This window comes from Lepidochelys kempii, chromosome 9, assembly GCF_965140265.1.
Source record: "Lepidochelys kempii isolate rLepKem1 chromosome 9, rLepKem1.hap2, whole genome shotgun sequence".
In the NCBI taxonomy this organism is placed as follows: Eukaryota; Metazoa; Chordata; order Testudines; family Cheloniidae; genus Lepidochelys; species Lepidochelys kempii.
Genome location: NC_133264.1, coordinates 100,601,876 through 100,619,932, shown reverse-complemented (window position 1 = coordinate 100,619,932; position 18,057 = coordinate 100,601,876). Strand labels below are relative to the sequence as shown.

At 46.3% G+C, this 18,057-nt stretch overlaps 1 protein-coding gene across 5 annotated transcripts in view; it reads left to right on the top strand.

Annotated features, from left to right (window-relative positions):
- Positions 1–12,825, top strand: part of LOC140916966 (protein FAM162B-like) — a 28,599-nt gene extending 15,774 nt beyond the window's left edge. For 4 of the 5 annotated variants that reach the window (XM_073358862.1, XM_073358861.1, XM_073358864.1 and 1 more), the window contains 3 exons: positions 7,079–7,184; positions 9,860–9,968; positions 11,024–12,825. In XM_073358862.1, coding sequence (XP_073214963.1) covers positions 7,079–7,184; positions 9,860–9,968; positions 11,024–11,131 — 323 coding nt within the window. In that variant the 3' untranslated portion in view covers positions 11,132–12,825. Of the gene's footprint in view, positions 1–2,600; positions 2,891–7,078; positions 7,185–9,859; positions 9,969–11,023 lie in introns of those variants that run through there. The other variant, XM_073358860.1, reaches the window with a different exon arrangement.
- The last annotated feature ends 5,232 nt before the right edge of the window (positions 12,826–18,057 follow it).

Below are 18,057 nucleotides of genomic sequence, written 5' to 3'. Positions count from 1 at the left end.
TTTTCCCTTGGGGCCAAGGGCTGAATAGCTTGAGTAATTCATTTTGTTCCCTCTGTCTCCCATCTTTCATCACCCAACTCCTTAAAGAACATCCTAACCAACAACACAATCTGTGTTCTATCACACCTCCCCCCACCCCCACGCTTTGATTGTCTTAGGCAATATTCAATTTGATAGCGTTAAATGGTTCTTAAAACTTTCCCTCTGGCAAAAGCCTCTTCCCTTCAAATTAGAATTTTTTTTCTTGGCTATAAATCAACATTAGAGCCTCATACGTATAAACAGAGTAAATAACACAGCACTCTAAATAGGAAATTTATTTTGCATTTTCATTTCATGAACCATTAGAGAGAATATTGTGCAAAAACCAGAAGGGGAAACATCAAGCTGATAAAATGACAGTGTTCATGCTTCATTCTGTGTGTATAACATTTTAATAGGGATGATATTATTAAACACATTCAGGACCACCCAGGCTTTGTTTAGGTTACAGCTATGGTCCAGTGATCACTTCCATTCAAGGACCAATATTACAAAATGCTATACTGTAGCCAGACTAATTTTAACTGTCACATACTCTTCTTACTTTGGTGACTACAAAATATTGCAAGTTTGGTTCTGCTCTGAAATGTTACTGTGCAAAACGGGCACTTTCTCCTTCGATTGCCTCCTTCTCTGTGGTTAACCTCTTAGCTGTTTGGGAACACAAATAAGTTTTTGATGATGTCCTCCTCTTTGCTCTGCAGCTCCAGCACAGCTAAGAGAGAGTGCATAATATGAATAGGATCATTTTCCAAGTTCTCATTTACAGGGAGGTTAGTCAGTGACATCAGAGCCAGGACTGGGTGGAAATTTTCTGATGGAATGTTGTTCTGCTGAAAATGCTGATTTGTCAAAACAGAAAAGTTCTGCGGGAATGTCCCATTTTGACAAAATTCCAGCAGCAAGCAGGCAGGTTTCCAGTCGGAACTTGCTTGCCAGGCAGGTTTTGAAATCTGCCTGGTTTCCTGTTCACTTGCCCACTTGATTCTTTGACAGCCTGGCAGCCCTGGCTCCTAGGAAGCTCCAGGAGCCTTGGAAATGTTGCTCAAAGATCACAACAGTGACTTTTTCAAAACAAAATTTTGTAAACTGTTTGTAACAAAACCCAGAACCAAGTGAAAATTGCTTACTTTTAGTTGTTGTGGCAGATACCAACTTGGTTTCAGGAGCCCTGAGACTCATGACCCTGGGCCAAGTTTCAGACACAACTTTCTGAAGTTGTGGCTTCTGGTGGAAAGCATCTTAAATTGAGTGGCTCTGAGTGGCTTCTACTTGAAACCAGGCATAACACAAAGGTGTCAGATGAATTTTGCTTTGTATTTGGGGATTTATCACAAGATGCACAGCAACTAATTCAGGAGGCAAGAACTCCTAAGAACTGAAACTGCCAGCTGCCTAGTCCTCTTCTCTTCTCTTCTCTTCTCTTCTCTTCTCTTCTCTTCAGACTGCTCTCATAACCAAAAGGTTGGCATGCAATCAATCCGCTTGCAAATTTGAGGTTTTTAATCATTTCTTTTTGATGTACATGAGATAAATTAGTTAATGGATGGCCAATAACAACAAAGAGCTGAGTACTGTGACATCCACTGAAATCCAGGTCCAGTAATATATCTTGATTAAGGCTAAGATATTGTCACAGAGGTTATGGAAGTTGGTGCAGGCAGTGGGGGGACCCCACAGCTCCAAGCTGCTGCCGTGGGGAGCCCTGCAGCTTCCAGTCCCCGCAGGAGGGGGCAGACCCCACAGCTCCAAACTGCTGCCCGTGACAGGGAGGGGCCCTGCGTTTTCAGCCACCCTGGGTGGGGGGCAAACCCTGGAGCCCCAGCAGCGGTGGGCACTGGATCTTCCTCCTACTCCATTTTGTCATAGTTATTTTTAATAAAAGTCAGGGACAGGTCACGGGCTTCTGTGCATTTTTGGTTATTTCCGATGACCTGGCCGTGACTTTTACTAAAAATAATCATGACAAAATCTTAGCTTTAATCATGATAAGTTCTCTCTCCACCAGCCTATACTTACTGTTATTCAGTAACAAAGGAAGTGTCTCCTTCTTAAAGACTCATGTTTAAATCAATTGGTTTTCAAGATAAAATGTGTGTGATTGTTAAGGTCTCTCGTAGGCTTAACCTGAAATGACAATTAACAGCTACATAACTTCCCTTTGGGAAAAGCATCTTTTACAGCACTCCTTCTATTAACACAAACTGAGATTTCAGTTCTTGATCGATACAGTCATTACAGAATTTGTTGTTGCTGGTCATGGGGGTATAAGAGAAATGCAAAATCTTTACAATCATTGGCAGCTCCTTGGAGCTACAGAGCGGGAGACGTACAGTTCTCAGTGACTTAACCAGAAATTGGGTTAGGCCCATTGTACATAGGCAGGAGCAGTTAGGGTTATTGCCCTTGTGATTTTAAAGGTGTGTCTTTGAGCAAACACGAGCAGTAGATCTATTGCTCAAGTCATTGTGACTCAGCGAAGCTGGTAAGTGGTGTAAATATATGATACCGTCAGCGGACATACAGCAATTTAACCTTCGAACACCTGGCAAGTTTATTTTGATTTGCTGTGTGCTGGCCAGAACATCAGGTCTATAGGAGTAAATGGCTACTACTGAGTTGTCTATTCACTGAAGCACGAGAGATAGAAGTGGACATTTCAGCACTGGACACACAATGTTGGGGCGGCTATTGAAAAGTAAGCCTCTTGTCACAGGTATTTTGAGAGCAACCAATTTCTGGAGGTGTCCATGTACCAAGGATGCTCAGATATTGTTACAGACAAGAAGAACGCTTTGTAACAAAGTGGAGGCCACAAAGAAGGTTATTTCTCAAACAGCTATTCCAGGTGGGTAGAAATGTTTTGTTCTGTGTTTCACATAATTTACAGTAAAATGGCTAGTGACTGACCCGTTTCTCTATCCTCTAGCTAAGCTGAGGAGATTCTGTATGTTCTTTGTGGGTACCACAAAGTCTCTGAGACAGAGTCTCTGGCAGCCCCACCTTTTACAGTGTACATGGACAATTTCTTAATTTCCATTTAAAAATAGTCCTGCTTCCATCAAAGCAAATGTTCCCAGTTCATGGAAGTAAACTAGTTAAATTAAAAAACAAACCAGCCAGGAAATAGATGTATCTATTCATGCCCTAGTAATGAAGTCCTAGAAGAGAAGCTATTCATATTATTGTAGGCAGTCGGCCGAGGCTGGTGGAGCTGCTATTAGACTCAGGCCTTGCAAAGTAAATTGTCACCTTAAGTTTACAAATATACCCTGATAGCAGCTCTCAGGTACCCAGGGTTCGTCCTGTAGCATCCAGGTAGGTCTCAACCCAGCCTCTGGCAGCGGGGTCTCTCCCCCAGCTCTTCCAGCAGTGGGAGCGTTAGAAAGTGGGAGAACTATGGCCTCGGTGCAGGAAGGGTTCGGGTCAGGCAGCGCCGAGGTTCTGTGTCCCTGAGGGCTCCTGCAGGCACCAAGTGAAGGTAATGTTTTCAGGCACAGAACGATGGCTAGGCAGGAAGCGGACTGAATTGCACTCCCTGGGCTAGAGAGACCCGGAGTGGGGATTTATCTTGAGAGAGGGCAGTTCGTGCTGGCACAGCCTTCCCATGGGGAGAGGTGGCTTGGAGGGTGGGGTAGCTGCTTGGCGCTCCATATGAGCCCTGCTGAGCAGCTTCTCCAGCAGCCATGATACCCGGGACCTTGCAGCAGCTGCTCAGCCACCTCCAACCCTACCAGTGTCACCCCTGGCTGCCGAGGTCTCCTTTCCTAACCTGCACTGCCAGCTTTCAGCAACCTGGCCTGGGGGAGGGGGCGGGAGAGTGGTCTGGCTGCCTGTCTGAACGGGGGCTGGCCCTGACAAAATTCCCCTGGAGCTTCAGCAGCCAAGAGTCGGGGTGCAGGGTGGAGGCTAGTAGCCATTGGGGATCTCCAGCTGACTCCCTGGGGATGGCTGATTGCCTGGGCTTCCAGCCCTCCCTGCCTTGCAATGGGCTGTCATCCTGCCCCAGCCTGCTGGTTTACAAGCCTGCTCTGCTGTCACTGACTCACCCTGCTAAGAAAGCCAGCAGTGTGTCCCGCACCTCTGAACCACATCTCTCCCCAGGGCTGGGACAGTAAAAGCCCCCCCCCCCCCCCGCCCTTCACTGTGTGAGAAAGGGGGGCAGGGTTTATACTCTGAATTTTTCAGCCTCTCTCAAAACTGGGGTGAAAGAAAGGCCTTGGTCAGAACAATGTGGTGTTATTTATCCAGGTAAACTCAGCAGGGAATGATGGTCTTTGTCTTCTGTCTCCTAAGTCTGTATGTAGCTTCAGAGTGCGTTTCATCCAGGGAGAGCAGCAGTAATTGTGACCATTAGCAACGTGGGGAGCTCAAGGGGAGCTGGGCACATCAGCTGCACCCCGTCCTCCCCTACCCCCACACAGAGCATTATGTGCTTCTAATGCCACTCTTTATTTTCAAACTCAAGCAGCATAGTCTCGGCTCAGGGGGGTTGATTTTCTCCTGCCTTGTGTCTCAAGTTGTCATCTACAGCTCCACGCGGCCAGAGCAGATTCCTCGGCTCACTTCTAACTGTGCGGGAGAGAAGGCCGTGGAAAACCAGGTGCTCTGGCATCCGGCTGGCCATTTCTTGTTATTCTTTCACAGTGGGCTTACTTCAACTGGCCTCATTTCAGACCCAATGTTGGGAATGCATTTCCAGGCTGGGGCACAGAACTTACTTTGTAGTGACACATGTTGAGAGAGAATACCAATGGGCTCCCCCGGATAATCTCGTGTGGTGCAATGCATCCTAATGGTTGTGCCTGTCATTGGCTCTCATGAAAGCATGTTGTCAGCCTCCCAATAGACTGTATCTTAACACAACCTCCCTCCTCATTCTCTTTGTGGAATGGCGACATTGTCAAGGAATTAACACAGCAGACAGTTTGCTAAACCTCACTATTTTGAGCATTTAAAAACAAGACGAAACAGGAGACAGGGTTCCTGGTCAACAAGACTCTCTTCAGCAAAACATCCCACTCCGCTCTCAGAGTCAGAGCATCTGCCTGGGGGAGAGGAATGGGAAAGGAAGATAGATAAGACCTTTGAGGAAGGCAGGCATGGGTCCAGGACATTCTCAAGTTCTGGCCCAGAGCAGAAAGATTCAGCGGGAACCAGAGCACGTGGGGAAAGGGGGCAGAGATATCAGAAAGCCCTTGTGCTCAGTGTAAAGAGATACTGGGGAGAGTATGGGAGGCTCTGCAGTGACTGGGTGTGCCCCGTGGTGGTCCCAGTCTCGGGGAGGGGTAGAAGGAGCATGGAGGTGCTGGACTGGAGAATCCTGGGAAGGGTTGGGGAGGAGGCCAATGTTGGCAGTGGCCCTGGGGCAAACAGAAAACAGGGAGGGTTGAGTTTGAGGCAGCTGGTTCAGGGGCATGGCAGTGGAAAAGCACAGACTCTTCCATGGCAGCAGGGCGGTGTTCTGAAGTGGTGCGATTATACCCCTGGCACAGAGGAAGAATGGGCAGACGGGCACCTTTTGTGGACTTTTTGTTTGATGTTTGTTAACCTTGGAAAGGGAGAATTTTTGCTGGTTTGGCCCAAGCGCAAAACTGATCTAGTCACACCAGCAAAGAGGGGAAACTACTGCAGTGGCCACGCCTGGCGATGGAGGAGTGCGACTCTGTCAGCGCGGGGCGGGCCTGAAGTTTGTTCGGTTCCGGCTCGGTACCAGAGCAGCCTCTCCTGCAGCTGCACATTGTGTACTAGATGCGGCAGCTAACACAGATACAATCAAATACAAAGAGATGATGAGGAGGAACTGAGCTGTGTTTCTGACTTCCGAACACTGAACTGGAAGGGGGTGGGGGGGAGCATCTCCTTGTAAATCTCTTGCTTGACCTGTGTGCGGTAATGCTGAAAAGTGGCTATAGTTTCAGACCAGCAATTTATTTTGGGGCTTTCTTTCTACAAACATAAATAATGTACAGTCTGTTTTTGCTGCAAAGCTTTTCCTGGGAGCCGTGTGTGTTGTTGATTTCAGTGAAGGGAATTACTGGGGTGGGCGAGACACTTGCCATTTACATCTGGGATCAGAGTATAGATCAAGCCATTCACCGCGGTGGGGAGAATGTCACTCTGACCTTGTGGTACGTTTTCTGTGACGCTGCCCTCAAAGAGAGAAAGAACCTTCGTTCCCTCGCCATTCATCCGAGGGCTCCAAGCAAAATCAGCCCACAGCGGCCAGGCTGCAGTTAACAACAAGGCACTTGGAGCCAGTCCTTGGCTGTGTCCACACTAGACTCTTATCCTCCACCCCCCACCCCCCCGCAGCACCATTTTTAATAGAACATCTCAAAATTATTTCTTTGAAACATTTTTTTTTATGGAAAAGGCTCATAAATGGAATGGAAATTCCCTCCCACCAAAGAAAAAGTTAATTTTCTTCCAACATTTTTTAAATTAAAGATTTTTCATTTCATTTATGGGCTTGATGCTGGACTGATCTAACGTCCCTTCTGGCCTTAAAAATCTGTGGGTGAAATCCTGGTCTATTGCAATCAATAGGAATCTTGCCATTGACTTCAGTGAGGACAGGGTTTCATCCTATGTATCTACGTTTTGCCCCCGAATTGGAAAAATCCATACAATTCATGACATGAAATCTTCTAACTTCTTGTAGTGTTGTCGTGAACATTGCACCATTGCAGCTTGCTTGGCAGAGTGCCCATCCAGAAAGTAGACCGGCCACTGGTATTTTAACCATCGCTGGCAATGGTTAGACTACACAATGACTAAAAAACTCCTTTCATCATTGCGGCTGAATTGCAATGGGGGACAACTACAAAAGAAAATGTCTAGACAGGGCCCTTGAGTTGAGTCGCTAAATCTCATTGATCTTAATTGAGGGTGGGTTTGCCCTTAATGACAGGTGTCCTCGAGCACGTGAAGCCCTTCTCTAAACTTTCAGCCCAAGGCTCTTTTTCTTTAAATGCAGCTTTTTACTTCCACTCTTAACTTAGCTGATGACTTTCTTTGGTACTATCTTTTACAGGCCGTGACACATTCAGAAATGACAGGAGACCTACAGCATTTGATAAAAAGATATTATTATGGGCGGGACGGTTTAAAAAAGAGGAGGATATTCCAGTTCTAGTATCGTAAGTAAACCTGTTTTCTTATGTTGTCAAAATCTCCACCACTGGGTATGTGTGGAACGGCCAGTTCAAACCTTCCCTTGCGTGGCCAGTCGCCAGCGCTGCGCTTACACAATGAGCGTTCTTTTTTCTAATAGTACAACAGGACGACGTGACCGTGCATGAAATGTGTGGGCGCACTGCTGTCTCAGTACAAAAACGATACAAGCCCATCTTGAAGCAGTCGCTTTTTTTGCCAACTCTGTAAGGTGAACTGAGTTAAATTGCTCTGGAGATTAGGAATTTCAGAAGAGGACAGAAATCATTTTTGACACAAATTGCTGGGTAGCTCACAAATCACTGAGCTGCCTAATGTCCATTTCAGGGTACGTGCTTTAACCACTGTTCTGAATCGGGAACATCCATAGCTTTAGCAAACAACGTCTGAAGTGAGTTTCCATCAGGCCAGTTTATATTTTCATTTCCCTATTTAGATCTTTTTTTGAAAAAGAACATCAGTTCAGTGTGTAGAGACATTAATGCCACCTGGTTTTTAACATTGGTGTGTTTATGTGGTGGTGGTGGGCTTCTTTACCGGGTCCTCAACACATGCTTTCCCCATACAGATGTAATTAAAGTCACTCTTTTGCTACAGTTTCATGAGTGATTGGCTTAAGCTGTCATGCTAAAATGTCTATTGCAAGAAATAACAGTCAAAGAAGTGCCCTCAGTCATCTGCAGAGCCCAGTAGAAACATCTCAGCAATGACTATGAACAGTTAACAAGTCTCTGGGAAGACTGCATCTACCATCTACAGCCTCAAGGACCATTTCAAGCAGTCCCCTGGTGTTAGTAGGAAGGTGTTTGGGAAAACTGCCAAGGTGCAGGGCTGTGATGTCTGAGCTACAAGGACACCTCACTTAGTTGAGGACCCTAAGTAACAGAACTGCTGGGATCAAGCTTATTCCTTGAATAGTCCCAATAACTTTAACATGGGCATGGGTTTGCATAAAAATGCCAATGCCTGCAGCAAGAAAACCCAGCATTTACAGACTGCTTGTTTGCCACCTGCCCACAAGCACACATCTTTCTTTGTACCCATAAGTGCAGCACCGGTGGTGTGTTTTCCCCCTCATGATGTGTGGAAGGATTTGCAATACAGTTAGTTGTTGCCTAAGATCATGTTTGACCTGCTGTGAGATTTTGAAGCTCCGGGAAGTGACTAGTTCACTCCTCATGATAGTGACCGTTGTGGACACTTAACACAATTGAACACCAGGAAAAGAAACATCAAACAAAGATGTCTTCAAAGTGGGTGTTCTAACATAAAATATTCCCCTGGGCTCTCTGCTGAAGGAGGGGAACAGAGTCAGTGGGGAAACATGGGGGTTTCAACAAGTGGATTGATTCTAATGTGTATTTGATTTGGGGGTAGGGTTAGTGCAGAATCTGCCTCTTCCTGTGTCTCAGATCTGTTCCATTTTCATATTTGTTTTCCATTCAAGGCCCTAATCCTGCAAGCAAGCACAAATGGGCTTAACCGCGCTGTGGTAGGGAGTCTCATTGAGACCCATGGGACCGTTAAAGGTCTCCAGGTGTTTACAGGATGGCCCCTGAGGTGCTGGCGATCAGTCACCACTGATGCCCAGTATAAAACATGGATTATAAGGACACGGTCCAGATCAAGTCAAGGGCAGAGCATAGCTCACTGTCCCAGGAGCAGGGTAGGAATCAGACAGTGCCTCTGAGAATCACAATTTGCTTCCTGACTTTTCCTCTGCCCACCTGCCTGTGCAAGAAGTGGCTTCTCTCCCCACACTGGCTCCCACGATGCAGGTGACCTGCACTGGGGAACGATGCTCACTTAGCCCTGCTGAGAATCTAGCCCTGGAGTCTGCTATTAACAACGTTTGTTACTTGATGGTCACAGTTGCAGATGCGCTGGGCTTCATAAAATCCTCCCAGCTGGTGTGCTACTGTCCCGTGCTTTAAGCCTTCAGCTGCTGCCCACTCGCTTCCATCCTCCTCGCAGCTGCTGGACGGCTTGCTTTGCTTTGGCTGACTTTTCTACGTTGAAAAGCGCCTCGTGCATGAGCTTGTCTTGGAATGTGATAGGATGATAATGACAGACCCAAGGGGGAGTCGCCGTGAGAAGCAGCTGCAATGTGAAAGCTTCCATTAATCCTAGCCAAGACTTGCGTTCCTGGCCCAGGCCAGAGCGCCATGTCGCCCCACCAAAGGTAGCATTAGCCGGCAGGACCATCATTCGTACGTATCAATGGAGGTCAGACCCCCATCTAGTTTAAATCAGCACAGTCAGCTGAGGACGTGGCCCCCTGGATTTCAGTCATGAAAAGGATTAAATTGCACTCCGAGCTCTGCCACTTGTCTGCTCTTCACTCCTGAATGGGTCAGGAAAAGGCAGAGGAGCAGCATTCATTCCCTGGTGGGCCCCCTTCAGATGTTTGCTTTATGCAGCGTTTGGCTAAACCCCTCAGGCAGCAGCTAGTTGACTGTTAACTTCTTGTTTAACAATCCATTAATATAAAGAAACCAGAAGACCTCTGACCAAAATAAACTGCCACTGGCAAGAATTGTGCAATTCTTTAAACAACTTTCCCCTCTTGCCCCCCCCCAACCCTCTTGTTTTATTTCATGCTGTTGTCATTTGACCAGATATCTGCTCTGCCCTTCTGCAGATCTGAAGTCATCAAAGCTGCTACGAACAGAGCGAGGATCAAAATTTGCTACATCACAATGGCGCTGACTCTGCTAGGCTGCTTGGTCATGATCATCTCAGGCAAGCAAGTAAGTATGTTTGTACTGACTGGTCAGCAACCGCACTGTTTGACTGGTGCAGATACGACTTTTTTCTTAATAAATACAAAGGTTTTTTGAGCAAATACACATTAACCAATATATTAGGGATGATGAGTTACTTACCACATGTTTCTGGCTGTAGTATGGTATTGGTGATGTGACTTATTGGACCATTATTCTTTCTGATTGACTTTGCAATAACCCATTGCAATGCAACTTTAAAAACCAGTTATTTCTCTGTGGCTCAGTATAGGTCCTCTCCAAAGAGAATGGACAATTCCTACTGACTTCAGTGGGCTTTGGCTCAGGCCTAAGTGAGACACTGTATCCATTTCTTTCAGGCCACTCAGCCCATTCTTTCCCCAGTGCTGTGGGCTCACACTCCCCACTGAGCAGACCACGCAAGCTCGGCTTGCCCTGGAGGAATTGTCATTTGCGGCGGCATCGCTCAGCAGCTGCTTGATGTTCATGCTGCCCTGCTGGTTGTGAGGTAGACCATCCAGCGCCGTGGTCTAATTACACACGCATCAGCTGTGTGCAGTGACCATTCCTTGCTGGGCTGGTGTGACCCTTCTGATGAGTGACAGCACAGAAAAAACACAGCCTCCAGAAACGTCAGCTCAGCGTAGGTGGGAACAGGTGGCCTCCTGGCAGGGATGGGAAACCTTGATGTGGAAACTGGTGGCCTGAAGCCTATGAGTGAAATAAATTAAACAAACAGGGATGGGTGGATGGGCTTTGGAAGCAAACAAAAACAACTCCAGAGGGTCTCTGCTTCTGGGTCTTTCAGTGATGAAAGCCCCCCCACCGCCCCGGTTTGTCCTAGATGTTTGCATGCCTTTGGAGCAAAGGCAATATGCTTTCTCTGCTAATCAGAGGCTCCAAATGCTGACAATTAGGTGAAGCAAGGAAATCTATCTTCAATAATTTCTTTCATTGTAAAAAATCAAAAGAACACGGAAAGCAAGAGAAGCAAACAAGTGGGATATTTATTGTTGGGGAAATTTTATTGTGCAAATGAGATTCACCGTTTATGTTCAAAGGCTGCGAGAAGAGAGGACACGCTGCTGAGGATGAATGCTGAAAAGAAGGCCATGTGGCGGGCTGAAGCAGAGACAGAACTGGAGGCAGCTGCAATGAAAACTCAGTGATCAAGGCGGGATTGATTTTAGCAGCCAGCGACAAGTGATTTATATATGTGGCACACGCACCTCCGTTCCGCTAACTCTTTGGAGCTTCTTGTCACGGCAAAGATTTCCAACAGAAAACTGGTTACTCATGAAATTTGAAACCCTAGTGGAAATGCCAGCAGACTTGGTTAGAAGCCTTCTGCTGATCTCTGAGCTTTTGTATAGGCCTCAGTTGGCGAGTCAGAATCAGTATATCGGCTTTTTTCCAAACCGACATTGGCCAGCTTGGAATCAGCTGAAAAAAAGGACAAGGGTGGTTCAGAGGGTTGGGTGCTAGCCTGGGACTCTTGAGATCCAGCTTCAGTTCCTTGCTTTACCACTGCCTCCTTGCGTGACTTTGATCAGTCACTTACTCTTTATGCCTTAGTTCCCAATCTATAAAATAGAGGTAATAGCATTTGACTACCTCACAGGGATGTTGTGAGGGCAAACACAATAAAGATTGTGAGGTGCTCAAATACTGTGGCTAGCGCGAGGCCAGAAGCAGTTTTCTCACCCTGTGAGAATTGTTGAGGTTTCAAAAAAAATTTTCCCATCCAAGATCAGGATGAAAAGTTGAAATCTCAAAAGTTTTTGCAAACAAAAACAAACAAAACCCACAATATTTGGGGGGCAATCTAGGTATTTTTTATTTCAATTTTGCCTTTCCCCCCCCTTTTTTATAAACCTTTTTTTAGTCTAAATTTACTAAAATTTTGAAATGAAAAGTCACTGTGACTCAAAACCCCCAATACTTTCCGGATAGAAGATGCTGAAATGGGACATTCTGACAATTTCAACTCTTCCTTCCAAAAAGTTTTTGAGTTGGGAGATTTGTCAAAATCAACTGTGTTTTAGCACAAAAATGGTTCAGTGAAAAATTCCTCACCAGGTCTAACTGCACTAGTGGGAGCCATATACATTTCTTAGATAGAAAACTTCCTGGTATTTCTGCTGAAGGATACCACCATTCTAAATACAGAGCCAGGCACTCAGTCTTTGGAGGGACAAAAGCAGTATCACTAAATCAGAGCAATCCAAACGAACCATATTCTAGCAGCTTGCTTTAAGGGGGTGGTGGAAAGCTTGGTAAAAGTGACCTTCCAGAGCCTATCTGCTGGGGGGAATAATGGCTGAGCTGAATTTTAAAAATCACTTATGCACAAATCTTGTCTTCACCCCTACCCCTAAAAAACCCCTAAGTCTCCTCTCTGTGGGCATGCTTAGCTTTGATTGGCAGTAGAATGTGTGTACTTCCTTAGCAGCGGGGTGGGGAGCAGGCAAATCGTGGATCAGCCAAGCAGGGAGGTGTTCACGCTCCCTGTGGACCTATTTTCACAAGGGAGAATGTGGTGTAGCATCAAGCTGGTTTGGGTTGGTCCACGGGAGCAGCTGGGCCACAGCCAGTGGGTGTAATATCAGGGAAATATCAGCTCAAAGGTGCTGGGGCCAGAGAAGATGCATCTGCAGTCAAGCAGTTCTGCTGCTGACCTTGGTGGCTGGGTCCCTGGGCAATGATCTTTATCTCAGGATACCTGCCCTTATGTAGAGACGCACTGTCATGGCAAAGCGTTTTGCCTTGTTGCGTTGCCCTGTGGTTTTCTTTTTAATTCAGGTCATTGCCTCACATGAAAGCTCCCAATCACTTGTCTAGTTCTGATTGTAGTCAGAATTAATTGTTAATAAATTATTTGCTAAATTTGGATTTTCTGGTCACTGTGGTTCATTAATTTGTGATAAAGCAGCTGTCCAATTCCACCTAAAATGAAGGCATCTTCTCACAGCTGCACTGAAAGTGTCACCAAAGCCTCTTGGCTGATGTCTGACAGCTGGGAGACTATGCTAATGAAATATTGAAAGTTACATTTCCACAGAAGTGATTAAACTTTCAGACATGAAAATGCACTGGTTCGGATGTGTGGGGTAACGACCTCAAACACCTTGCATTATTCATGATCTTTTGGGCTTCAAGAGACTTGTACGTTGCGTGAGGTGAACAAGGCCATTGACGGGGAAAAAAGTACATTTTATCTTATTCATAAAAAAATGCAACCGGTGTATAACATGGTGAATGCACTGTACTAAACTCATGCCTCATGTAACACCATCAATGTCAATGGGGTTACACCAGGGATGAGTTGGACCCCCCACTATGGTTAAGCTTATTACTCACATTGAATTCTTCATATTAGAGTTATATCTAGGGCAGCGGTTCCCAAGCTTGTTCCGCCGCTTGTCCAGGGAAAGCCCCTGGCGGGCCGGGCCGGTTTGTTTACCTGCCGCGTCCGCAGGTTCGGCCGATCGCGGCGCCCAGTGGCCGCGGTTCGCTGCTCCAGGCCGATGGGAGCTGCTGGAAGCGGCGCGGGCCGAGGGACGTGCTGGCCGCCACTTCCCGCAGCCCCCATCGGCCTGGAGCAGCGAACCGCGGCCACTGGGAACCGCGATCGGCCGAACCTGCGGACACGGCAGGTAAACAAACCGGCCCGGCCCGCCAGGGGCTTTCCCTGGACAAGCGGCGGAACGAGTCTGGGAACCACTGATCTAGAGGCTCCCAGTCAAGCCTCGGGGCCTTGTTGTGCCAGCCACGGTAGACACATAACAGGGGCTCACAATCCAGGCAGCACCTGTAAAGAGATCCAGGCCCTAGAATGGGGTCCGCCCAAACTCGCATGGTCCCCATGGTCCAAAGTGCTGTGCTGTAGAGTGGAGTGGTGGGAGGCAGGACCACCCAGAGCCACTGGGGTCTGGTAATTCCCAGCCCTGTAGGGAATCGGCCTGAAGCTGCATCAGCTTCTCTGTGTGTCTCCTCCATGCTGTGGCACCGAGGCCAGGGGCAGCAAGTGACGGACACGCCCTGGCAGTGCGGCTCCAGGGATAGGGCTGGGCAGGAGCACCAGAGTCAGTGCTGAGGCACAGAGTTTTGGAGTAGGTGGTCCTGGCCCCCTGGGGATCTCGGTGCTTGAGGGGGGCGGGTCCCAGAGCTCAGGCTCCATTGTTAGCTCTGCAGTCTGAGCACCTCGAACCCGAGTCAGCTGACACGGGCCAGCCGCAGCTGTGTTGTGGGGCTTTTATCCCATGGAGACATACCCCTCCTCGTTACAGGAGACGTGTTCAGAGCTTCGGTGAAGGGAACTAGGCTGAGTTTTCATCACCCTGCAGAACCCCTTCAGCCTTTTTCTTGGGAATGGTGACTGGGGCTGGCCTAAGCGGATTTGGCCTGGTGTACATTTGGCTATAGACAGGGACATTTGTGTGTCTCCATCTAACCTCACAGATGGGCTGGTTTGCTATGTGAAGCTGATTCTTTGTGTGTAAGCTGAAGGCTTGAATTCTGCTTAACACATTCACAGGAGGAGGAACATGCTGCCTTCCTACTGATGGCCAGATAATTGGCAAAGCCTCTGTTGAAACAAGGTGTGCATCATGCTCAGACTTCTATCGCACGGGGCAACAGCATTAGTTGGCTGTTCAAACACCGTAACATTGATCAGAACTATAACTTTCCTGGTGCCTATTTTTCAACTGTTATGACTCCTAGCAGAAAAACAGAGGCAGTCTTAAATATACCTCTAAGAGCCAGCAAATGAATCCATTACTCCACCCGCCAACAGCTCCTCATCTCTCTACCTGAGAAACAAAATAGCTGGGGGGTTCTTGGGTAAGAGAGAGTATGAAATCCTCCTAAATAGATGAGAGCTCTGTTGGCTAATACATATATAATACATATAATCTCCTGTATTACAAGCATCAGTAAACAAGAGACGAAGCAGTTAGGGTTCCAATACCTCGCACCCACTTTTAATAGTATCATTCTGGATGTTCAGCCCTGGTTGCTTTTGGGTACTCATTGCTTATAAATAGAGCTGGGTGAAATTTTTCAGACCAATTTGTGTGTGTGTGTGTGTGTGTGTGTGTGACCCATGAAGATTCAGCAACACACACATATTGTGACTTCATACCGGGTTGGCCAAATCTGTTCATGTCGAAAAAAGCAAAACAAAAACAAAAATTCAGAAAAAGTCAAAAGCTTTTGTTTTGACATTTTCAAACAGAAATCGTCACTCGTTTGGGTTCAAAATGACTTTTCAATTAGAAATTTCCTTCAATTTAATTTTAAAATAATCAAACATGTTAAATGCTCAAAAGTCAAAAATGAAACATTTTGTTTTAGGTTGAACAAAATGCTTTGTTCTATCTGAAATTATTTTTTTCTTCAACTTCCAATTCACTGAACATTTTTTTAAAAATCATTTTTGGTTTGACCCAAAACAATTGTGTTTTCATTTTTTTGGAATTGCTAGTAAAAGCCAAAAAGTCAATTATTTGTATAGCTCTAATTATAATGAAATATACCTCTGCATAGTCATCTACAAGGTCTGTTTACAGGGTGGTTAGTTTTTAATGTGAAACATTCTGCAAACAATCATGCTAACCAATGTCTGACTTGACCGCTACCCTTCACGAGAAATTGCTGGCACAATATAATGCAGTGTCCTTTGTAGAGTCATGGGAGTGTAGTAATTACAGATGCCACTAGAGGATGATATAGTGCTGACTGCTCAGATAATCTAGGATGGAAACTCTGCATATTTAAATTGGTTTCTTTCTGCGTTTGTCAAGTTCTTTGAAATCCCCTGATGAAAAGTCTCTAATTAATGCAGTATCCTGCACGTATAACAAGCAAACCCCTTCACATTTCAGGCTTTTCTGTCTATATTGTTTAAACGTTATCCTCTAACCCCCAGTCATTTTTAAAGGTGGTGTAGGAGTTGTTATTAGATAGGAGTTATTATTAGGTTTTTAAGCATTTGCCATCTGTATCACCAGTCTCTCCCAGTGGAGAAGAGGAGGAGAAGGCTGGTCTTGTAGCTAAAGCAGAAGACTCTAGAGATCTTGGTTTTGTTACAGTCATTCTGTGGCAAGTCCCTTAACTTCGCTGTACCTAACCTGCTTAGGTCCTTTTAGGCAACTATGTACCTCTTTAAGCACCTAAATCCCTTCGTAAACCTGGCCCAAAGACATTCCATCCTCCTACAGATCCAAGATAAGTGAATTAATTAAGGAGCACTCTCTCATGCTATCTGGAGTAGCTCACGTCTGCGAGTGCCAACCCCAGACCAGACTGTCCAGAAGCAGGGCAGAGACCCCATACTGGCTGTGTGTTCTGTCATTTCACCAACCCAGTAACAAATGTGAACTCCTACAGCACTATACCAGCCTTACCATGGAGTCACAGACAGTCACTTTGGGTATTCCAGTCTATCTCACCACCCAGGCAAGCTGGACTTACTGATAGACGGTCACTTAGACCAAAGATCACAACAACATTCAGGTTACTCCCAGTCCCAAAGGACCAGTCACTTACCCCCGATCAATTTGTACCTTAGATTTCACACCAAAGACAACAGTTGTAGCCAATCCTATAGTAAACTACCTACGGATTTATTAACTAAGAAAGAAATGAGAGAGTTATGACAACGTTAAAGCAGGCAGGCATATATACACAAATGAGTTAGTCTGTGGTTCCAAAAGGTGACAGAGCTGTAGCAATCTGTCAGCTGTGAAGGTCTTTTTAGGACTAACCCACACTGACCCTGGGATCTCTGCTTCTGTTTCATAGCTCCGGCTCTGTGAGTGTCTAAACAGCAAAAGATGAAAAATTTTCTGTCCGGCTATTTTTTTTCCTTCTTCCAGAATTCAAGCTGATGGGATGAGCCCTTTTGCACGTAGCCTCTTCGGGATGTAAGGGGAAATTAACAAAGCCTTTGTATTGTGATGTCCCGCAATGGCCTATTTAGTTTTGATCGGCCTTCTTGATGGGCAGGAGAGGATCCCTCCTGACTGGGTTCACAGTTCCAGAGCAAATATTTGTTATAGTTACAAAGCAAAAACATAACTATTACCTTATGGCATATGGTAAAGATATTATAAGTGAGATTAATGCATGCAGCAATTGAAAAGCATTTCACAAAGTCTGAACGCTAAACACATTGCCATATGTCTAACCCCCATTTTAACCATACGATCACACAAGTGAAACAGACTTGCTTCCAGCGATGAATTTGTCAGTGCTCAGCTGAAGCCTAAAGTCTTGGCACCTGGTCTGCCAGCATCACACACTCATTCAATGAACTGAAGTAACATTACTGCAATTGCATTTGATAAACCAGTCTAATGCCCATTGACTCCCGGTGTGGGTCTGATTCCATGGGTGTCAGATCAGGGTTAGGCCATGTCCAGCATGTGAGCGTGGATGTACACTGTGAAAGAGGCTCAAGGCCAGGCTAAAATGTTTTGTTTACTTGTGGGACTTGAACACCCGACACCTGAAGTTTAGTTGGCTTGGCCAACTCCACCTCTGGTCTGGGCCCTCTCACGGCTTGTCTATATGAACAATTAGCATGCAGTCAGCTGGGCTGTAAATCTACCTCACACTAGCCTGCCACACACTGTCTGTGTGGACCCTGCTACTGCCCACTGGCAGTTCCCTAGCATGCTCTGATCTACTCCTGTTTCACAGCAGGCTGAGCAAAGCACACTGTGAACGTTATACGTGCAGCACCAGGGCCCACGCAGACCATCAGCACATGGCCGGCTAGTGCACGGCAGCTTAACACCCCCGTTGACCGTGAACTAAGTGTTTGTCTAGAAAGAAGCCCATCTCCTCACATAAAGACAAAGGTCTAAGGGGACATCATGGGGCCAGATGCCGACTCACCGCTCATGTTGAGTAGCACCTCACGCAGTGAATGGTCACTTTGACTTGGATTCTAAAGCCCAGATCCTCACAGATTGGTAGGTGAGTAACTCCCACTGATTTCATCTCCCTGGTCATGGTTTGTACAGTATCTAGTACAATGGGCTCCTGGACAATGATTGGGTCTGCGAGGCAATAAAAAAAAAAAAGA